General features: G+C 46.4%; 1 protein-coding gene across 9 annotated transcripts in view; it reads left to right on the top strand.

The window, feature by feature from the left end:
• The window catches only part of LOC144132304 (Kv channel-interacting protein 4-like), a 281,668-nt gene that overhangs the window by 123,930 nt on the left and 134,811 nt on the right, over positions 1-22,927 (top strand). For 4 of the 9 annotated variants that reach the window (XR_013314769.1, XR_013314767.1, XR_013314766.1 and 1 more), the window contains exon 1: positions 372-491. The exons of 3 other annotated variants lie outside the window; for them this stretch is intronic. Coding sequence is in view for 1 of the 6 variants with exons in the window: in XM_077664614.1 (XP_077520740.1) it covers positions 425-491 (67 nt within the window). In the remaining 5 variants the exon portion in view is untranslated. Of the gene's footprint in view, positions 1-371; positions 492-8,495; positions 8,923-19,794; positions 21,655-22,927 lie in introns of those variants that run through there. 2 more of the 9 variants (XR_013314773.1, XR_013314771.1) reach the window with 2 other exon arrangements.

The raw sequence follows: 22,927 nt of genomic DNA, 5'->3' as shown, positions 1-22,927 counted from the left end.
GTCGGGGCTCTCGCGTCCTACCCGCACCGTCGCCGCTGCTCGTGTCCGCGCCCTTCGCTTTTCTCCGCCCGGTTTCCGCCCCTGCGCGCTTGCCTTGGTCGTTAAATATATTGCTACGTACAGTCCCTCCTTTTATGCGCAAAGCGTTCTGCACTACGTGGCTGGCGCCCTTCTCATTCCTGCCCACGTCGTCGACTGCTGGAATAGTGGCGGTGGGGGCAGCTGCCGATAATTGGGCGGTTTCGGTCACTCGCCCAATGTGCCTCGGTCCGCGCCACAGCTTGCATCCTGAACAGAGGCTGGATGCGGTGACCTCCGCCAGGCACGAGCCATCTGGCTGAGCCATTCTGTGAGTGAGATCCGCCGAACGGCTCCGCTTGGAAGTGCGACGGTCCTGGCGAAGCTTCGCGCCAGCGGCGCCGCTATGCATTGCGCTTTGGGCGGCAAAGGAAGCCAGTCTTCTCCTGCCAAAAGCATTGACCTGGTGCCAGGTGAGTCCAACGGATGAGCGGTGCCCAGTCCGGCGAGCAGAAGCGTCCATCTGCGGCCGTAAAAAGAAGGGTGCTTTGATCCAGGAGAAAGACAGTCGAAAGCCAAATATATGTCTCGATTGCAGAGAACAGGTAAGGTCTACATGGCTAGAACAATTAGCTACTGTAAATGTCGCAGCTAGCAATCAAATGTTTTTGGCAATCGTGCTACGTGTAAGCATTGCTTTGATACCAAGGTGATAATGAATGCGTGCGATTTGAACACAATAGTGATGAATACTTTGTAGCCACCTCTGTCTCGGAACAGCGGCGGATATTAGCGGCGTGATAATGACTATGGAGGCAACTGTAATCAACTTGCAATGTAACTTCAAGTTCTCTACGCACTGAACAGGCACGTGAGCATTTAAAATTTTAGTCTTGCTGCTAGCTGGTAAACGGCAAAGAAGTCAGTACAAAATCGCGGTGAGCGAAACGTCAAAAGACGGTGGAACAAGTAACAAATACGAGGAGCGAGAAAAATACCGGGAGCATGAACCAATTCATTGACATTATCGTCATTCCCATGGCTACGCTCGCTACAGGACAAAGGTTCTCTCCCATATCTCTCCAACCAACCCTTTTGTGCCTGAAGCGGCGACTCTAGCTAACGTCCTTTTTTCACCCGCCTTCAAACTTTCTGCCGTGCAGTCCTTAACGACCAACGGCTGTCTTGCCTTCGCGTTACATGCTCTGCCCAAGCCCATTTCTTCCTCTTGATTTCGACTAGAATGTCATGAACCCGCGCTTGTTCCTTCACCCACTCTGCCCGCTTCCGGTCTCTTAACGTTACACCTATAATTTTTCTTTCCATGGCTCGCTGTGATGTCTGTAAGTTAAGCTGAACCCTTTTCGTTAGCCTCCACGTTTCTGCCCCGTAAGTGAGTACCGGTAAGATACAGCTGTTATATAATTTTCTCTTGAGGGATATTGGTAAACTGCCATTTCTGATCTGAGAGAGCCTGGCAATTGCGCTCCACCCCATTCTTATACTTCTAGTTATTTCCCTCTAGTGATGCGGACAACCTGTTCTAAGTTGACGTATTTCCTTACCACTTCCACCGGTTCGGTACTATTCCTAAACTATTGATGTCTTCTGATACTCTTGGCGATTTTTGCATATTAATTTTTAGTCCCAACGTTTAGCTTTGAGTTGGCGGTATCCTGTACAAAAATGCTGCGGCCTACTTCTACTGCACACGGCGGAATGATAGCTGTGAGGTTATTCTTTATTTATCGAGCATTAGGGTCGTCGTTCTTGGCTAAAGCTGAATACGAGTTCTGCAGCGAGATACTGAATTTATAGACTTTCCTTCTTACGGCTTACCTGCTGATGGGCTTCTTGCTCAATAGTTTCTTCCGCTCCCTCTTCCGCTCCAAGTCTAAAGCCCGCCATCATTACCACTTATAACAAGGAAATGTGCTACTAAATAAATCGCGCTTATGTTTTGGTATGACACATGCAGAGCGCTTTCTTACAGTAAAGTTACCAAGCCACGGCCAGAACTTCCAGCACATCTTTTTAAACAAGTTTATAGCAACAGTGGACGGAAATCGGGGTTCGAAAAGATTGCGTCGTGCAGGTAAAAAGCTAGGCATGTGCATCATTTGAGCATATCCTGTTTCATCTGTGTAAGCGACTCCACAGCTAGACCGCGAAAGATCAGGTTCAGCCGGCGAATTTGCTGGTCCTTCACTTACGCTTTTTTTGTCTATGCGGCGAGAATTTTCGGAAGTACGAGGACATCCTCAAGAACAAACAGCAGAAAGTGAGAAAGGAAACTACTATCTTCTGACGTGTTCCTAATGGCTGAGAGCGTTGTTTCTTTAGTCGTCAGTACTAAAGCCAGACGAATTATGCGAATTTTAGGTTCGTAGCGTGTGAGGGAGCAGTTCCTGTGCGAGCTATACGGGGCTCCAACATACGTCGGCGCCACAAGCCGCTTTCATGAGGGAACCACGATGACGTCAAGTGCGTTTTTAAGCTCTTTTCGGGATATACTTAGGTACGGCCAGCCACTTCCGCCCCTGATAGTTTCTAAATTAATGTCGGCATCATAATTTAAGTCATCGATTGGCTTCCACTGACTGAAAAATTGTTCCTGATTTCACTACAAATTTCACATCAACAGAAAGTTGGGCAAAACGCGACAGGTTTGCAAATCATCGCTTTCCATTTAATATTCCCAAGGATGAATGAACAAATAGTACAAGGCTTTTTGCTGTTGTCTTGGGATCGCGCTCAGTAAACTGCTAGCTAAAAGCAACTCCGCAAGACTTCATTATCAAAGAAAGTTCGGTAAAGCTGCGGATGGGCGGACATGGTTTTTGATGCCTGACTTCTGTAAATAGCTATTCTGTTTAGAAGCAGTAAGGAGCGATGAAATTGCACCGATAGATAGAAGGCATGCAAGGTTCAAATTGTCTCAAGTCGTCCGAGAGAAAAATGATACACTGCACGACGAAAATGAGACCGCCTTCTGGATTTATTACAATACCCGGTATTGTTACTCGCTAACTGTAAAAACCTAGTTCTCGTGGCTGGGTACTTCAATTCTCACCATGTGTCTTGGGGTTTTAGGACTAATACATGCGGCAAGTGCCTTTGGGACTGGGTTTCTGATCACAACCTGATGTGCTTAAATTCAGGATCGGCCACTTATCTTCGCTCACACACTCAATCTGTTTTAGATCTCACGTTCATTAGTCCTGGAACTGGCGTAACGAATTGGTCGACTGCTGATAGCGGCACCTCAAGTGAACGTAAACCTATTCATTTTGATATCATATGTCGTGTAACTCCGGCGTCTTCTCAGTTGCGGTCACATGTAAATTATGAGATTCCTGACGGCGTTGCGCTCTGCCCTTGCTTCAGTGTCTAACATCGCCAAGGCCCACCAGTCAGCAAGCATATGTCTGGCTATAGAGGAAAGCCGTAAAAAGTCGGAGTTCCTGGTGAGGCCAACAAAAGGGAATTCTTCTAACTGGTGGAATGCGGACTGTACAAGAGATTACAGGCGGAGGAAGGCAGCATGGAAAAAGCTTCTTCATAACCAATGCCCGAATAACTGGAGTGATTATAAATTTATTGCAGCCACCTTTAACCGCACTGTTTCTCGCGCGAAGGAAAAATATGACTCAGAAAACTTCGATTATCTTTCAAAAGCGGGCAACCGACGTCTATTATTCGGTTTTCTACGGTCTAAGAAACAGCTCATGTCCTCTCATAATTTTCAGTCATTAGTTATGTCACCTGAAGAAGCTATCCAGGCGGTCGAATTAATTGCCACAGGCCTGCAAAAGCGGTTATCGTCTTTACTACCTTTGCGCCCAATGTTGTTTGCCAAATGATAATGCCTCACAAGTAAATCTATCAGAGCTTTCACAAGTTGTTCAGAGATTGCCAGCTGCTGCTCCTGGTCCTGATGGTGTTACTACAAAGATGCATAAGATTCTCTTTGAAGAGTCTCCCAACTCCTTATTGCACCTAATAAACTACTCTCTCAAACACGCTTGGATACCTTCTGAGTGGAAGCTGTCCAAGGTGATCCCTTTACTTAAAAATCAGGGTGGAGGCTATGAATTGGATAATATTAGGCCAATTTCTTTAACATCAAACGTGGTAAAGTTGATAGAAAGGGTGTTACTACTTCGGGTGTCAGCCATTGTGGACCGCAAAACTATACTCAGCCCGTGCCAACTCGGTTTCCGGCCACGGTGTTCGATATGGAATGTACATGCTGATCTTGAGAGCAGAATTCTCCTTGCTCGTCGTCAACGCCTGGTCGCGGCTTTGGTTACGTTAGACGTCGCCAAAGCTTACGACAGTGTAGAACACTCCATCCTGATACATTGGCTACAGTCTTTTCAATTTCCAGATTATATAGTTGCATGGATATCTGCATTTCTTTGTAACAGGGAATTCCTTTGCGTCCATAATGGTGTTCATTCAGAGAGGTACAGACAAACGCGAGGTGTACCGCAAGGAGCTGTTCTTTCTCCTGCGCAATTTAATATTCTGTTGAGCTCAATTCCTCTCCACTGCCATGTACGCACTTACGTCTATGCGGACGACATTGCGTTTTTTGCTGCTGCGCCGGACATACATTCCCTGTATGGTCTATTGCAGTCATATTTGAATACACTTGAGCACTGGTTCAGCGCATTACACCTGAAGTTAAATGTTGGCAAGTGCGCCACCCTTGTTTTCCCTCTATACACTCCTGTAGTCGTCTCTCTCACTTGCCAGTTAAAAATAATACCGCAGGTTCAATCCCTAAAATACCTAGGCGTCATTTTATGACAACAAACTCACCTGGCGACCTCACATTGACCATGTCGCGGCGAAAGGGGCTCGTGCCGTGGGCATGCTACGGAGATTATGTCATCACCGGTACGGCATGCGCAGAGCTGCGCTATAAATGATCTACTTAATGTATGTGAGGCCAATTTTAGAATTTGGATCAGTGTTGTTCTCAGGCTCGGCTATATATAAACTTCGTCCTCTCGTCCTTTTAGAGGGGGGAAGCACTTCGCATGTGCCTCGGTCTTCCATAATTTGTGGCTACCAATGTGCTGTACCTTGAAGCCCGCATTCCGCCTCTCTTATCACGACTTCAATTTTTAACTGTGCAAACTTACCTCAGGATCTGTGAATCCCATTTCCACCGTTCTCAAAGCATTTTCTGTTGTGAGCCGACCTCCTTTTTTGGTGTCCCCTGGTCCGTTTCAATTCTCCTCAGGTAGTGTTTGTGCAAAGATTACTTCAGCCTTTAGATGTAAACATTTATGATATCCTTCCTCCGCTTCGCAATGGGCCCGCTATCCACATTGTTTTCAAACTTTTGCCACCGATTATTTTAAATGGTCTACTAGAAGATCATCTGAGGACCCTACCTACAGATATAGCAATAGACACTGACGCATCGCAATGCAATGAAAAATCAGGTGTGGGAATATTTGGCTCGCATTTAGACTGGTCCTTTTCACTGCGCCTTCCAGATTTCACCCCTATTTTTCAAGCAGAGTTTCTAGCAGTTGTACTTGCTCTACGCAAATTAGCCCCCTCTATTATAGCAGTTGCAGTAATTACTGATGCTTTATCTTTGTGTTCGTCCCTCGCTGCACATGTTGACGGTCCCATTTTAACAACTTTCTTATCCCTACTTCCTCCGCATTTGAGCCTTGTTCATTTAGTATGGGTTCCCGGTCACAGCAGTGTGACAGTAAATGAGATTGCTGACAATCTCGCAAAGGCTGCCCTCAGCGGCCCCGTGTTGCCAATCATCCTGGCTACAGCCTATATTACAGCATCTAGATTTCGGCGACGTTCGTTTTTAAGCACGCAAGACACAACACTTTTAACTTCGGCGGATTATGAGCACCTTAAATATTATTGGAACAGGAAAATTTGTTGCTCTCGGCAGCTTGAAGTATCGCTGACTAGGCTGCGCTGCTGCATCCCCCCTCTAAATTTCTATTTACACAAGTCTGGTTTGGCACTCTCTCCCCTTTGTGCATTTTGCCGTGAGCCTGAATCTATAGAACATTTTTGGCTGTATTGTCGCCGATTCAACTCTCTGAGAAAAAGGTTGCTGGAGGAGCCCTTGCAGCATCTTGGCCTTAGTTTGAGCAGCCCGCTCTTGCTATGATTTGGCGCCACCACATTTGGGTTCAGCCACAGATCTATTTGTACCGCTGTTCTAAATTTCCTGATAGAATCTCACCGACTGCCTTGCTAAGTGTTGTGTTCCAAAATTTTTCTTTTCTCTCAATTTTTACATTTTGACTTATTCATCAATATTTAATCCCTCTCTTTATTATTATTCCTATAATTTTGAAATCAAAACTCTCATCCCTTTTCTGTTCATGAGGAAGAATTCACCGGTGTTCCGCTTCCACGTTCTTTTCCTTTTTATTAACTGCGTTCAGGTGAATAGCCACCCGATTCTTGGCCGATCCCCCAGTGTGGGTATGTGCCATCTTTTGATAGGCTAAAAACAACATTTTCTCCAAGAGCAGAAAAAACAGTTTTTTTATCTGCATGGCAAGCACAGCATGCAGAAAAAACCCGTCACTTTTTTGTCCACTGCCCAGCTACAGCTGCGTTTGTTTTCAGTTCATATTCTACTGCCGGCATGCGGTTGTTTTTTTTTTTTGCCTTCTGATCAACTGTATTTAAGCGATAAGGTATTTACACTATTAAGCTCCCAGCGATAAACAGCGCAAATAAAAACTGAAAGCATTCACCTGTGCCCCTTGGCTTCAGTGGCTTCTGGCTTTCTTCACAGCAACAGATTAGGCAGTTTAACAGCCAGACATTGCGGGCAGCATGGACACGTGATCATTTAAAAAAAATGAGTTCCTTCTTGGTGACTTCTTTTTGTTTTATTGTGTGCGCTGTTGCTTTTTCGCTTTGTCGCTGTAGAATGCGGAAGCAACATAATTAGATCAGCAGTGTGTGAACCAAAGCTTTTGGGAGCGATTACAGGACAACCCCAACAGCGTTTCCCCCATTGTCAGATTGCGTTGTTCTTGCTCGCAGAAAAGAGCGTGCTCGTCGCTTCAAAGTAACCGTCTGCAGTGCCTACCCTATCAGTTCTCTCGCTTCTTTTCTTTTTTGTAGTCTGTGGGGAGAGCCTTTAATGATGTCACAACCCTGCTAGCACCGACGCTGCTTGATACTTTCCGGAGCTTTTTTCATGCCCACTGCGCGCCGGAAGGATACAATGTTTTCCCTCTGTGCGTTCCAAAAACCCTAAAGAGGATCAAAACAAAGGGGACACTTTGGATGAAGCAATGGCACCATTATCAATACTTAAAGCACCGGAGAACACGTGCCGGCGGCTCCAAATTTCATTTTCCCGTAGGAATGCCAGAAGCAAACTCTCTTAAAATTTTTGAAAAATATATGAATGCAACAAATAAATGCCTATGCTTTACTAAGACGCTTGTCTGGTTTATGTTGTACAGTACCAAAAAACGTGGGCTGCAGATATTCGCTCGTCTTCAGCGGCTGTACCGGTTGCCAGCAGTTGACTTAGGACTTTGTTCTCTGCTTGCGAGAATTGAATTCATTCAGCATTACGCTTATTTGTAATACAGACGTGGAGGGTAATTTGAGGTAACGTACGATTTATCTGGCTCTATATTGAAAACTGACTTACTGTTGCGTTTTGCTCTACCTAGCCTACTATCTAGCCTACTCTCCCCGGAGCCAGCGGCTCTCAAGGAAGCCAAACTATCAAACTTACTGAGCGCAAGCTGATCCAGTTAACTTAAGTGCGCCAATAAGAAAATGACCAAGCATTTTTAAAGTAAAACGCTGATGTTCCTGTCAGTAGGGATTCTTCCACGTGATTTACCTTGCGTCATGCATTTTTGACAGCAAAAATAGGTTTGAAAATGGAGCTTTAGCTCAAACACAAGCAAGCAAATGGTGTCAGTAGATATGGAAACTAAGGTTAACTACTCTCAACATGATATGTTTCACACACTACCTAGACATGGCTTCCCATTAGTATTAAGCAAGCAAATGTGTAGGAGTGAGCGATCTGAAATATTTAAAAGGCAACAGACCGTCTGAAAATGCTCAGTACCATGTGCTCTTTTTGACTTGCGATGGTTCCCTTGGTTTTTTTCTTGCATGACAAGTAGTCTTACTGCAGTCTCAATTTTTCGTCTTTCTGTATATCATGCATGTTTACTCACAAACACTAGCGGGGTGCGTGCGACAGCCCACTTATTTATCCCTTAACAGCGAAGTTGAGAGGCTTCCACAGGCCAGCACAGCCTCAGGAGTACAAGGCTGTTCAGTGTGGTGCCTGCGCAGTGAGTGCACGTGCAAGCACTCAAGCCGTCTCAAGGGCTGCGTGCCCCGACCGTCCTTCGTCGCCTCGGCTTCCCCGAGAGTTGATTGCTGCGCCGCTTCGCAAATATAGAACGCGCGCCCGCTGCGATGCACACGGCCGCAGAGCAGGGCGAGTGACACGCGCAACTCATGAAGCTCTGCACGGACGCCCCCACGTGGTAAAGTGTGCACTTTCCTTTGAAGCAGAGGCGTCTAGTCTCTTCGCTCCGTGAGAATGGGAGCCCGCCTGGCTGTGCGGTCTTATGCCACAGAAGAACCGATCAACGGATCACAGTAAGCTCCTTGAACTACAAGCAGTGGATCCAGATTTCTTCACGACGCAACGTCTTCAAAAAGGAAAACGGACTCGATCAGCGCAAAAGCTGCTGCGAGTCGCCCGCCGCATCGAGGCGCGAGCACCACGGATGCCTTCCACAGAGAGGGAGGGCGACGCTGGCCACTCAGAGGCGAAAGACTCGGGCGTGGCATTTCATCTGTATACTTGGGAAAGCCGTCCTGGCGCGCAGCAACGTTGAATGGACGGTGAGGTTCCCATCTCTTTTCTTCATCGCGTCAACGTCGTAACAGGAGTTGGCCGAATTTAGACGCGTGTTCTTTGGAATTAAACCGAGAAATTTCTTTGCTAAATTGTTAGCGATACTCCATACCGAAATGCACGTATTCCGACGGAATGCTTTCAAACTCACACAACATCTCTGCATAAATGACAAGAGATCGTTCCAGACTGCTTTCAGCTCGGACTATGTTGTCTAGCCATCTTCGTCGCACACAGTGTTGCAAGCTTCCGACTTGTAATCTCTTGCGGACCGAGCTTATTTCACCAACGCGATTGCTGGCCAATTCTGCAGAACTGAGTGAGAATCTTTTAAAGTCGAACATCGACTGCGTCGTTAAAATACATAGGCGTCAGTTTAAACTCGAGTTTATGCTGGAGCGCTCATATTAAATTGATCACTTTCAACGCCTTAAAAAACTCGGTGTTCTTAAATGCCGACTGCGTCAAGTGAACGAGAACACAAGGCTACACGTACTAAACACGCTAATCAGACCTGTCCTAGAATACGCATGTCATTTCGAATCCTCATTATGCCTATCTTAGCAACATCTTGGACTATTCAAAAGAAAGCTGCCCGATTTATTCTTTCACAATGCTTTTGGCATCAAAGTGTAACAGCACTGAGACAATCTCCCGCCACTAGTCATGCGCTGAAAATTCAGCCGTTTATCCTTTTTCCGTGCACCCTACCACAGCAACACACCGCTTGCATGCTCATATATTCTTCTGGCACCACACACCTCGGCTCGTGTAGATCCTAGCAGGAAGATTGAGCCCACTTTTACTCGAACAGAAAGATACCATATTTACAGAAAAAGCTGGCGCCACCGTCTTTGCGAATTTCTTAAAGGGGACTGTTAAAAAATAAAAATAAGCTGATGTCATTATATACGACGTTGTTTTCTATCGCATGTTTCTATTACCTTGTCTCTTGTATTTTGATGAATTATGTTGTTTCTCCGTGAATTGTGTCACTCACACGCATACTTGTACGCGTACAAGAAATCATTGTTCATGCCCTTAATAGAGTAGAAGGTTGGGCCAGTTGGCGTAGCGACATAATTAAAAACTTTGCGCAGAATAACACAGGACGGGAGGGAGAAACACGCACACACACACACAAGAGCGCAAACTTGAACTGTATTTTCAGAAAAGATGCACCACCTTAAGAAGCAGAGAGGGCGCAAGCGTGCAAAATTCAAAACATCACGTGTGGGAAGAAAAGAGCACGCTCATAGATACAGTAAAAATTGCATCAAGAATAGGCACATGCAGAATCTTATCAGAACTAATCGGAATTGAACAACAAAAGCAGGCTATCCTTTGCGGAGAAAGGCGAGTTCTTTTTTGAGAAGGGCCACGGAAGCCTCACTCACGCAGCTTTCCGTGGTGCTAAATTTAAGGGCCTCTACAATTTCCCGGGCTATCCTATCGGAAGCTCGCCCGATAACAACAGCCCTTCTGCTAGGCTCTCGGCTGAGAGCGGCAGTATTGTAAAATAAATAAATACCCTTACTGTACATTGCAACAAATGAACAGAAAACCGACAGACGTAACCGAGCAACGAATCTGCCCATGGCGAGAGATGGCTCTCTCTTTATGCCGTCAAATATAGCTAACCGTGGAAAAAACTTTTAACAGACACATTTTTCAGAGCAAATATAATTTCAAGAAATCTTTAACGCTTTAAATATTACGGTATAAAACTTTCCATTTTATCACTGTGAAAAAAACAGAAATGTTTTATTGGTGTCGTCCGCTACTGCTGGTTCGAGCCCCATGTTCGTACGTATGCTGTAGCTCGTGCCATGCGAAACTTGCCCGAACTCTTGCTTGTTTATGAGAAAGTAGTTTGCTCGTGCTAAGTGCCACCACGTCCTGGCATTGCGCCTACAGATTTTGCAAAGAAAAACATGAATTAGGAGGAGGAAACCTGCACTACCAGTAAGTGACGGCCGTTTTAATGCTGACAATTGCAACATGCGGGCATCTGCGTCAATTAATTCATGAAGTCATACCAAATAGTTATGGACAAAACCATTTTTGAGTGCGAAACCATTTATGAGCGCATTTTTTTCATATAATGTAAGATTTCACTAGACCAATCAATATATCCGCAGATCACCCAACTGCAGTCTTGTATTTTTTTCTATTTACGTTTTTGCTACTGTCAAAAGCGTTCGCCATTGGTTTTCTACGGCAGTCTTAACTGTTCGATGCGATCGCTGGAAACACTTTAAAGGAAATAGTTTGCTACATATCAGAATAATGGACCATTGCCTTCAAAATTTTCTCAACAGTGTCTTACAATTTTCCATTTTTCAAAATCTTCGCCCGCGAAAGCTGGATTTCGGAAGTCGTTCCTGCATGCAATGCGCGGCGACCGCCAGTCTTGGAAATGAACCAACCGTAATCCTCGGCGTGTACGGTTTACATATGTCGCGCTTGTCGAAGTACTTTGCACTTTTAAAATATGCGTCTCTGAGACCCCTGCGAGAAATGTGCAGAGTGGTCATGCAGCAGACTGCTGAGTTCTGAATTCGCAGAAAACTTTGTTCCCTTCTTTCACCTTTCGATGCACAGCTAGCACAGGCTTCTGCTGGATAAAGCCAGCTTGCTTCGTAAATGGTTCCAAGCGATGGGGAAAACGGACTTCAGGCCTAGCAGGCACCATGCAGAGACTGGCTCAGCACAAAATTATCCAGTGACTCTATGCTTAGCTCACTGTGAGCGCCTTCGGATGCTTCGGATCTCAAACGAACGGCCTGCGTAGCTGGATAACTACACCACCACAAAGCGCACAAAACATCAGTAGAAACAAAACTAATCAGCCAAAAAATCTAATTCGTCCCACAGACAGCAAGCCGCCAGGTGTCAGTCCGAAGCAGCTATCTTCCCGACATACCTTGGGCGTACATAGTAAATGAAGTGCACGACCGCTAGCTTTCTGCCTAGTTAACACAAGGAAAATCTATGATAAAAATACTCACATTGGCTCCTGGCTGCTGAAGAGTCGTGTTCGCTTGCAGCCTGCAGTGATTTGCATTTTATCTGTTTTGGTCCACTATGCTTATTTTCTTTTAGTGTGTATGTCGGCTGCAGCGTTCTGATTATAATGATGAAAACGTTTGTTGAAACCAAACAGGCTAGAGAAACATTACATGCCGGTTCTCGTAACTTCCTAAGGTGAAATTTTTGTTATGTTTTATGAATTACTTTATATGCCTTTGTCGCTATATAGGCATTTTTTTTTCTTCAAGAATCCTTCCCGGCGATTTTTCCTATCTTTTATTCATTTGTACCTGGCTTCTTAGCTTGCTTATTCCTGTTTTCAGCACTTTGTATTTTCTATTGCACAATGATTATGTTTTCCTTAATGAATCCTTCTCTATATGATGCCCGAAAAGGACCCTTGGCGTATCGAAATCGATCAACAAATAAAAATATTCTTTAGCACCAAGCTGAGCGGGAATCGCCACGCCGATAGGCTGTAGAGGCAATTTTTTATTAAAAAACGTGAGAAACCAGCACGTTTGCTCTTGGCGCCTACTGTGACCACGGCTGCATCTACGATTAATTTAGAAACCAATTTTCTTTCTAGCTCATTAACAGGATGCACCGCTAATCATTCATAGGAAGCTTGGGGGTAACTGATGCCTGTCGTCACGTTGGGCGTGGATTGAGTGAGTTGTGGAAAAAAAAAGTATGAGCACAGGTGCTGCAGACTACGTATTCTATAGAGGAAAATTTGAAAACACCAAAGTCAGGACAGCGGATGAAAGTCGAAAATACCAGAAAAAATTACCTCTGAGATACCACGAAGTTCGCTGTCAAATTCTTCGCTCTATATAACTGTCGCGGGTAAAACATTTCACTATGAATATTTACCAGCGCCAGTGCATGCGAAATACGGGGCTAAGCTGCGACTGCGAGACTGTACACACTGTGAAACAGTTGCGAGAGGACATGTTTTTCACGCGACAACGTTAAGGGTGCCGTGTCGCAAAAAGGTGGCGTCGACATCGGGGCTACTGGCCGTAAGCGAAAAATGCTCACGGAAGCAACCTAGGTGGCAGGAGGGTCATTCAGGCGAATACTTGTCGGCGAGAGGTTGCTCGGGAAGAACAACCTCTCAAGGTTGCAGCGAGTTAGTGGCACATCGCTTAACCGCTGAAGCACTGTGCAAGCAGTGGTGTAAGTACTGGAAGCGGTCTATGAATGCAAAGTAAAGAACGGCTAATTCCGCATTAACGCTATCGCGTCATACCCTTGGTCGGAGCTCAGCTGGGCACTCCAGTTTTTGCTTGCGCTGCCCCTTTCTAGCCACTCTAGATGCACGCTTTCGATTGCTCTTCGGAAAGAGAATTGCGGAACACGCGGTGCGGCCCCTACTTCTCAACTTTTAGGATGGAACCGAGGGTGAATTGCAGGCATAACCGCGCCACAGAGCGGGCTTCTTCTCCGGAGCACGGCAGTAGGACTGCATGCAACTCTGCTCCCGCAGGCCTCGCACTTTGGGGATGGAAGGAGGTTGGGTAAGGTACGCGAAGCTTAAATGAAGGACAACGCAGCGCGCTATGGAAAGAAAAATGATGGGGGCAGCGTTACGAAACCGGAAGCGGCCAGAGTGGGCGAGTGAACAAACCATTGTCAAGGACATCCTAGTCGAAATCAAGAGGAAGAAATTGGCTTGGGCAGGCCATGTAACGCGAAGGCAAGATAACCGCTGGTCCTTAAGGGGAACGGAGTGGATTCCAAGAGAAGCAAAGAGTAGAAAGGGTGCGGCAGAAAATTAGGTGGGCGGATGTGATTAAGAAGTTTGCGGGCATACGGTGACCGCAGCTGGCACAGGGCAGGGTTAATTGGAGAGACAAGGGAGAGGCCTTTGCCCTGCAGTGGGTGTAGTCAGGCCGGCGGTGAGAATGACTCGTAAATAGGGTAGGCGATTTCCAACCCCTTGCTTCTCTTAACCGTGGCCTCGCCTGCACTGCAGCTTCGTTCGAATTCGTTTTTATCTCTGTCACAGAGCAAAAGGTCATGCGCGAAAAAGCAAACAAGAAGCACCGTAAGACCAATGGCTACGAGAAAAAAGGCGTTGCCCTTTTGCTCGTTTTTCGCTCCGCACTGCGGTCGGCGGTGATTAGAGAGCTGAGTTTTGTCTTCGCGGTCTTATTTCTTTCGCCAGTTTGTGTTGCACTTTTGTCGGCACCCCGCGGTGTTTTATAAACGACCCCAGCGCTGGCTTCATACACCTGCCCGTCTGCTGCTCTTCTCGGCACGGCGGTTGGCATCGCCGCTGCGACGGCGGCTTAGGGCCAAGGTGGCCGCCGGGGGTTGAGTCAGACGGGGAGGAATCAAGAATTCTGGGAGGAGAACAAATTGCGGTAGTGGATAAATGTGGGTGCATGGTTGCCCGCGGTCGTGGCGGTGTCTGCCCGCTTGCATGCACGGCGAGGCAGTCCGTCTATTCTGCACACGAAACACTGCTCCTGCTTCCAAGCGCTCAGCTATATCACCGCGCGTATATCTCACATTCATGTGTGTGTCTCTCTTACAGAACATAAATCGTATTCCATAAACTAGCAGTTCGCTTTGAATGGTGCGTCCCGCTTTTAACGACCCGCAAATATAAGATCTTTCATCAGTACATATTCTGCGCCTTGTTTGTTTTGTAAATGAAATTTTTCATACGGACTCGCAATTTCAACTAACTCAAGCGTCTTATCCTACTGTCATCTCTAAAGACTAATCTCTAAAGAAAGCACCGAACACGGATGTAGTACCCGACGTATAAGTACTGGTTCACGCAGGTTTGGAGGTCGTCATCGTGTCGGCCACGCTCACATATGGTTGCACGCCCAATATGGTTGGACGCTCAGTTACGGTTGATCCAAATCGGCCGAGGTCAAATTTCGGGGCTGGCCTGGGTCAAATTTGACAGACTGGCATCGTATCGAGCACATTGAAATTAACCTGAAAATAGAGTTTGGTCCAAACAAATGAAGGTCAAATTTCGGGGGAAGGATGCGCAATATTTCGGAAACGACCCGGGTTTAATTTGGAGACACCATGTATTGACCATAGTCAAAATATGCTTGTCATCTGACTTAAAGCTGTTGCTATGAAATCGCTAAGTGCGAAGGTCACTTCAATGTCATATACGCACACCGGACTGAAACTCAAATTTTGCCTTGAATAGATACTGCAGAGTAGCCCACACGACTCTCAGCAGTACTGAACCCATTTTACGCGCCTAGTACACTCCTTCAATTGTTAAAAACATGGGTAGATTTCGCTGGACACTTGTTCTATTTACATGGAGAGAAAGAGAGAAACGTAGAGCAAGAATTCATCCCTTTACACAACAAAACGTGGGCTAGTTTGAGCACATACAGCAAATACACAACTGTAAAATACCAGCATTTGCGATAGACATGGTTGTGCATAAAGATGCATATCAGAATAAAATGCATTAAAACAGACAGGAATGTCAGTAAAACGATCCGGTATGGAATGTTACTAGCATGACGGATTTATCTCTTTCAGACACTCATTGAGTTCTGCTATCGAGAAAAATATGAAAATTTGCACGTGTATTAGCCGATACTGGTAAAATATTCTCCAAACTGTTTTGCTAGCCCAATTCTCGAACGTTAGTATAAAGACCGATCTGGCAAGCCGTGGCAAACCATTCCTGTATTGATAACAGAGTTCATTACACCCTATATATGTTCGATTTTGTTCATATTGGCCAAAATAATGTGACTGCAGTGCGCGCAGAGCTATAATAGTAGCTTGCTGTATTCGTATAAATATGTTTCGGTGCTATACGCGTGGTGTTTCGCTGTAGAAACTTGGGAGTTGCGCAAAGTTATTCAACTAACTTCAAACTTTTGCCGCTGCTTGAGAGATCGCATTGTTTTTTCTGCGATAATAGTTACTCAAAGCAACGCAAGCAGGCGACAGACGACTTTCACCGCAGCTTCGGTATCTTTTTCGGACCCCGCCACCGCTGCCGCTGTTCTTTTTTTTTCCCCATGCGAGAAAAAAAAAAGCACTGTCGAAGAGTCACGTGGGAGAAGCGAGCGCCCGCCACAACTGGTTTGCCGGTGTCCGGCCGCCTCTTTCGATTAGAACACCGCGCCGCACCGTTGCTGCCGCGGTTTTCGGCTCCGTCGTCGCCGCGCCGTAGAGGAGGCCGGCTGTGAGAACGTGGCCGTACACGGAAGTGCACGGGGCAGTTGAGCTCAGCCTCCACGAATTTATTGGAACCCTTGTCTTGGGACGCACCTTATGCGCTACAAATGTTCCGCGAGTCAATCCCGTCTCCGACACATGAGAGTAGTAACTCCATTGATTGTTTTTATAGGAGCTCGCAAGAGAGAACTCCTTCAGTGCTCGTGCTTGCCCTCTAAGCGAACAATTTCTATACGAGAAGCTTTAAATGGGCTAAATAACCAAGCCAACGCCACACGGCTTTTTTGGTTTCTCGGAAGTTTTACTAAGTATTTGGGCATGTAACTTTACTCGGAAAAACTACGAATCAGTGTATACGGTACACACTCAAGCACTAGAGACGCTGAAGAGGAATATTTAAGTTTTATTGTTTTGTTACGTTCGCGTGAGTTAAACTGCGCAAGAAAGCACTCTTTCACGTCTCGTCAAAATGCGCGCCTTGGCATAAGAATAACTATACAGTTTCCATTGCATGAGTACATTCGTTGTGCTCCTGCGAATAGTATATAGGAAATGTTCTCTCGTAGCAACAAAATAAAACACAAAGAAGAAAACTGTGTATCCATCTGTTACTAAATACTAAATAACAAACACAATGAAGACCGTCTTGTAATTTCTGTGTGGTGGTCTAGTATCAAAGGCAGTGCGACTGGCCATTAAGGACCGTTTATGTGCTGCAAATTGACCTAAACATGGATGTATAAATGCTGTTGATAAAAAATGGCGGTCGCTTTCAGGTCCACGTACCCCCCCCCCCCCCAAATTTTGTGGAAAAGCAGTAGACGTTCCTTAGCAAAACGGCGTAGTCTGTGCGTGTGTGCACGCGTGAAGCCTCCACATTCCGAAACACTTTCCGGTGTTCGGCCATCCAGCGTTGAAAATGCATCTCCCACATGCGAACCACTCTCCACAAACAATGAGCAACCGTACGTATACACTCTCCGGACATCTCCCTCCAGAAGGACATCCCCTTCACGCACATCCATCGTGCACCACCCTCCACACAACGTAAGTCCACTCTGCAGGGAAAAGAAAAAGCGACCGCGGAATCGAATTAAAAAATAATACGCGGAATTCTAGGTCACTTTAAGCGTTCACTGCGATAGCATTAAAAGCAACGATTGGGGCTGCATGTTTATGCGGCGCTGTCACTTCTTTCATCGCACACAGTGCTGTCATACCTGGAACAAAGACAACGCAAAAAATAAAGGCTACCACAAGAGAGAAGGTGACACGACACAAGGAACGCTGCTATCAACTAGTTTACTTTGTTCAGGTAGTCACATGCAAGTGCGTACCCGGCTTTAAAGAAGCAAAGATTCTGGGCAGGTGTGTAAGCTCAAAAGCAAGAATTTTGCTTGAAGCTTTCCGTATAGAAAAGAACGCGAATCAGTGCATCAGCGTTTCCTCGGTGAGCTTGTACTGGGCTGAGCGAGGTTTTCTGGATAAATATGCGGAAAGATAAAGAAGACTAACAGGCCTTTCGTGCCTGGTCCTATGTCATGTGCTGTTCCTTGTCATATCTTTCTTTCTTGCTTTGTTGTCGCCTTGTTTCTGACAATAGCTACCTTTCACAACCAAAGAGGCAATAAAATCATTCATATCTGTTAAAATTCAGTCTGTCAAAGATAGCTGGCGCTCCCAAGTGTGACATGTGGTGTGTCCACCTATTAATTGTGACTAGCTGAACAAAATAAACTATTTTATAGTAGCGTTCTTTGTGTCGTGTCGTCTTCTCTTCGGTGGTTGCCTTTTTTTTGCGCTGTCTTCGTTCCAAGTATGAATCACCAACTAGTCCAGCACCATGATTTATTGAATGCTGTCACTGTCATGGTATCTTGACTTGCACATATACAATCCTGTACTCAGTAAGTTCGCCGGACACCTGTTCCAACCAGCTTAAAGTGTCTCGGCCTTTTACCGTTTGGGCGCTCCACCCCTTGTCTGCCAGTTTTGACATTTTGTGCCGTTGTGACGTGGCCGTTCTCGCGACTAACCAGTGGCTCTTGTGACTAACGCATGACGCGAAATTGCATGACGCGCAGAGCCAGATGGACAGATGGCAACTGAATTGAAGTTAATTTAATTAATTTAATTGCCACCTGCCACGGTAGTGAGGTATTGATGGGCTCACAAAATCAAGAAACCTCTCTGAACAAATCAGCGAATTTTGCGACTGACGAAGGACGCGAAATCGCATTATGTGAAGTCTAGTGCTGGCCTACTACAAGGCATTGGAAGGCAATAAATCTGAACGGAAAAAATCAAAAAGTGAAATGTAAAACCAACCGTGCTATACCAGCTTTGTCGCATCGTAGATTTGTTTTTTACTGTCATATTTTTCACAATGCTTTATTGTCTTTCAGGAGAGATGAATATAAAGCAGCGCGACTTTCAGGTTTACAATGCTGCAGCGGGTATGAGAAACGCCGCATGTCCAAATGCATCGTAAGAAATTGCATGGAACCCACTTTACCGGTAAGATAACTTGCACAGTTTTTACCTGCGCTTCGATCCAAATGAACGCATCAGCAGCAAGGTCAGCAGGCACTTCGAGCTGCTTGTCGGCTCCCGCGTGCGGCATTCCCTTGTTCCTATTACTATGCAGCATGTGTTTTTCTGAAGCGAACACTTAGTCTAACTTTACATGACCGGTCCAACAACAGAAACTTTAGCAATAGAATGACTTGCCTCAAGGGGGGCCACAACACATTCAACGCCAAAATGTCCGTTGCTAGTAGCGCTGTGTCTGTGTCCTGTTACCCTGCGCGCTGTTTTACCAAGAATCTAACTCCAACTGGCCCGGCTACTTTCCGTGACGGTAGCTATACGCTAGTGCACGCGTCGTCTTGGCACAAATTGTAGCAGGATGGTGCCGCTTGTTTCGCGGTGATCTTTATGTATGTGCTCGAATGTGGCGCCCGCCTCGAAGGCGCTCCGCTTTAAGCAGCAGTGGGAATTTTCGATCCACGGCAAAGCATTGACGGAGAGTAATTGATATAATGGGCCCACATCAATTCTTAGCTAGGACTTCGCCCTCAGAGAACCTAACATAGGAACCACAAGAATGCAGCCGTTACTTCTGAGGGACTAAAAGGTCGCGCACACTGCACGCTGTTTGTTACCGAATGCGGAGCACAATTAAACAATAATTGGCAATTAATGAGAGACATCGTGGAAAGCTGCACAGAAAGAAAACACAAACCTTGCTTTCTCGGTTCATTATGAAATAACTATTATTCAGACCCAGTTAGTCTCATATTCTGCTCCCCCCCCCCCCCAGAAAAAAAAATAATAATCTAGAAATCAGGAAAACGTCTACTTCCTATCTTGTATTGATCTCGTTACTCTTTGGACCGTGGTTCCTCTTCTAGTTGTCTCCACCAATTCTACTATTTTCATGTCCGTAAGTATCCCATCCAGCACAGACACTATTTATCACGAGTAACAGAAGAACAAAAAGCTTGGAGCAAATGCGACGACGCCCGCTCCGCTCGCTCGGAACTCACCGCAGACAAAATTGGTGAGCGCTCCTCGGAGGAAAGAGCGCCGACTTCTGGCAGAAGCCCAGTGGCGGCCCGCGACGGCGGACGCGGTCCGGGCTCTTCGGGACTCCTCACAAAGCGCTCGGGCCCTTGCGCCGCATTCAGTCGACGAGTGCGCGCGCGACCGGGTGATGAGCATTGGATCCTACGAACGAACCGATGGTCGCGTGTCAGAGAACCTCAAGAAGAAACGGTGCGAAGGAATGGAATGCTCTCTGCAACACAGCTGCATTTCCAGTGTTCCTTGGCGCTTGACAGGGATCTGATCTATTTGAAAAAGGCACAACTTCCAAGCAAGGAAAAGGCAGTGAGCACTGTACCTCGTCCAAGCGTACTGTTTTGTTTGCGAACTCTTCAAGGTGAAAGTTCGGATTTGATTTTCAACTCCCGGCAGCTAGTGCTCGTCTGCAACAGTGCGAGTAAGGTGGCCAAGCGTCAAGAAATAGGCGCTGCCATGCGTAATCCAGACGACTCGCCCAGCACAGCATGAATATTTGTTACTTTAGTTCATCGAAGTGTCTCAATGATTCTTAGCGTACCGTAAAGAAATCTCAGTCGAAGATACAACGTGGGAATGGGCCTTTACATCTAATTCGTTTTGAGAAACGGCCGTTATGAAGTCAGAATAAGAGGTAAGCACAGACCCCTCACCGTGGACCTGAGCTCTCAAGCACCGAAGCGTCGAGGAAGAACGAATTCCTCTGCACTAGGACCACATTCCTTACCTTCACTTCCAGCAGCAAGCACCTGCATTCGATCACAGTGACATAAAACGAGGATATATTAATTCGATAAATGGGAAACAGCTGACTTCAGGGTGAGTAGCAATGCTTCGCATGCACAGATTGTCTGGAGATGGGCCGAGAGGCCACAGGAAGTTCATATTTTAAACGTTCGTGGGAAGTTGTTCTCTATTACACGCTAGTGGTCCCAACAACGTGTTTGCGAATTATGCTTGTGGCAGTCGATTCTTTTTATCGAGACACATTTTCTACTTTTCGGGTCTTTTTTCAGAAGCGAAGTCAGCTTTGCCTTAGGGGTCATCCGACCCTTGTGCGCCTCATGCCAAAGAGGCGGCTTGTACTTTCTGTTGCCTGATCTAAATGGCATTTACTTGTGCCATTCGTTTCCTCTTTCCCAACTGACGGCAAAGGGAGCAAGCACGAGCGGCTCTCGGCAGGTTCTGGAAGGCGTCTGAAAACAAAGTGGCCCACTTCGTCCCGTCTACTGCCGCCACCACCTAACCTTCGACGCAGCGCACTCTTCCTTGAGCGACCGTTTGCCAACGACACCGGTATTTTGTGGGACTGTTTCCACGAGAACGCGTCGCGCGATGGCCTGCGTGATGTGGGGCTTCAAGCGCTTGCAGCCGTGTTACCGATCTCAATGACAGCCCAACACGCCAGCCCGTACAAGCTACGCCACTCTTCGCCCCGACGCACACCTCTGCGAGTTATCGACGTTTCCAACACGAGAGGGCGAAAAGGAGCAATGTTAATTTTTTTTTTTCGCAAGACCACAAAGAGTACCATCTGGGCTCGCCCATGTCGAGTGATGAACGATGGGTGGAATCATGACTTCTGGGAGTGCTCAGTCTGTGTTCCTGTGTTTGTGAACCAGCAATGAATCACTGGAAATGCTGCTACAAAGCACGCAACTTTAGCATTCCATGTTGCGCTGACGCCATATAGTCACCGCGTGCGAAGAGCACGGCAGACCAGGAGAGCTGTGGACACCCGCATAGGTTTGCTGGCGCAGAGGAACGCAGAACTTGCTCGTAGACTCGTTCCACTGGATGGTAAATCGTCTCTGAGACTGTGGACAACAGTGCACCTCGGGTCTGCAGGTGTAGCGCCATGTTTGCCAGCGGAGCCCGTAAGGCGATTGAAACGATCGGCTACAGGAACAAGAAAAAGGGTGAGTGAGTGGTAGCGCTCACTGTGTTTACTGCCATTCACATTGTCCTGAATATCGCAACTTCATTAGCTTGCTACTGGAAGGGCGTCTAATCATCACACTGACTGAAAAAAAAAGTAATAATCTCGAGCATATGGAAGAAGCACAAGGTTACGTTCGCAATGGCGTAGCTAAAGAGAAAAATAGTACAAACGACCGTCCTAAAGACGATAGGAATTCTAGCGCCAGCAGTGATTATCACAGGAAAGGGTATATGTATACTCAGCTAATGCTGGCATTGGAAACACGTCTAGGATTAGTCGGTGTCGTCTTTCCATTGTTATTCCGTAGTTAACAGCTTAATATTAAAAATGGCGTTTGGCCTTTGCGTTTATTTACTTTGTGACTTTCTCCATTTCAGGCATTCTATGCCAACTTTTGGAACGATAGAAATGCGTGCTTATGTGCGCCAACGTTTTCACGCCGCACTGCCTGCTAAACTTTGTCAGTGGACGTATTTCGTGGTGCTTTAGACTTCGTTGCATCCTTGCGCTAACCTCCTTGCACCACAGTGCGCACTGCAAGCTAGCTCGGCTTGTCTTGTTCCATGCGCTGTTTGCTTTCCGTTTACGCAGCATAGTCACATGGTTGAAATCGTTTGGCAGTGAGCTTGGTGTGCTTACCCGTATCCAAGTCCCGCCAGCTTCAAACGGCCTGAGAACGATAGAGTAAAACAGTTTTAGTTGACCAGAATGCGGGCATCGTGCATAGAATGCAGCAAAGCCTTCGTTTTGCCGTACGCAGTCTACACAAGGCATTGCTGTCATGCGAAGAGGTGTTCTGACCTGCGTCCTTTTGAGTTGTGCGGCGAAGCCAAAGAAATCGGATCATCATCACCATCAGCTTGAAAACGCCCACTGCAGTACAAAGACCTTTCTCATATTGCTCAAATTAACCCTAACCTGTTCCATATGCGGCCACTTTATCCCCGAAAACTTCTTAATCTCGTCTGCCCACTTTTCTGCCTCCCCCTACTACACTGGCCTTCTCCTGGAATCCAGTCGGTTGCCCTTAATGACCATCGGTTATCTTGCCTTCGCATTACATGATCTGCCCAAGCACATTTATTCTGGATTTCGACTAGTATGATTTTAATCCGCGTTTGTTCCCTGGTCCTTTCTGCTGTCGTCCTGTACGTTAAGGTTATCATTTTCTTTCCCACCGTTCGGCCTGCCTGTCGAAGTCAGTGATGATGTTTTGTAATTCATTCCTTGAGTAACCTAGCAAGGCAATG

This window comes from Amblyomma americanum, chromosome 5 (assembly GCF_052857255.1).
Source record: "Amblyomma americanum isolate KBUSLIRL-KWMA chromosome 5, ASM5285725v1, whole genome shotgun sequence".
Lineage (NCBI taxonomy): Eukaryota > Metazoa > Arthropoda > Arachnida > Ixodida > Ixodidae > Amblyomma > Amblyomma americanum.
The sequence above is the reverse complement of the archived record's forward strand: the minus strand, read 5'-3'. Positions and strand labels throughout refer to the sequence as shown.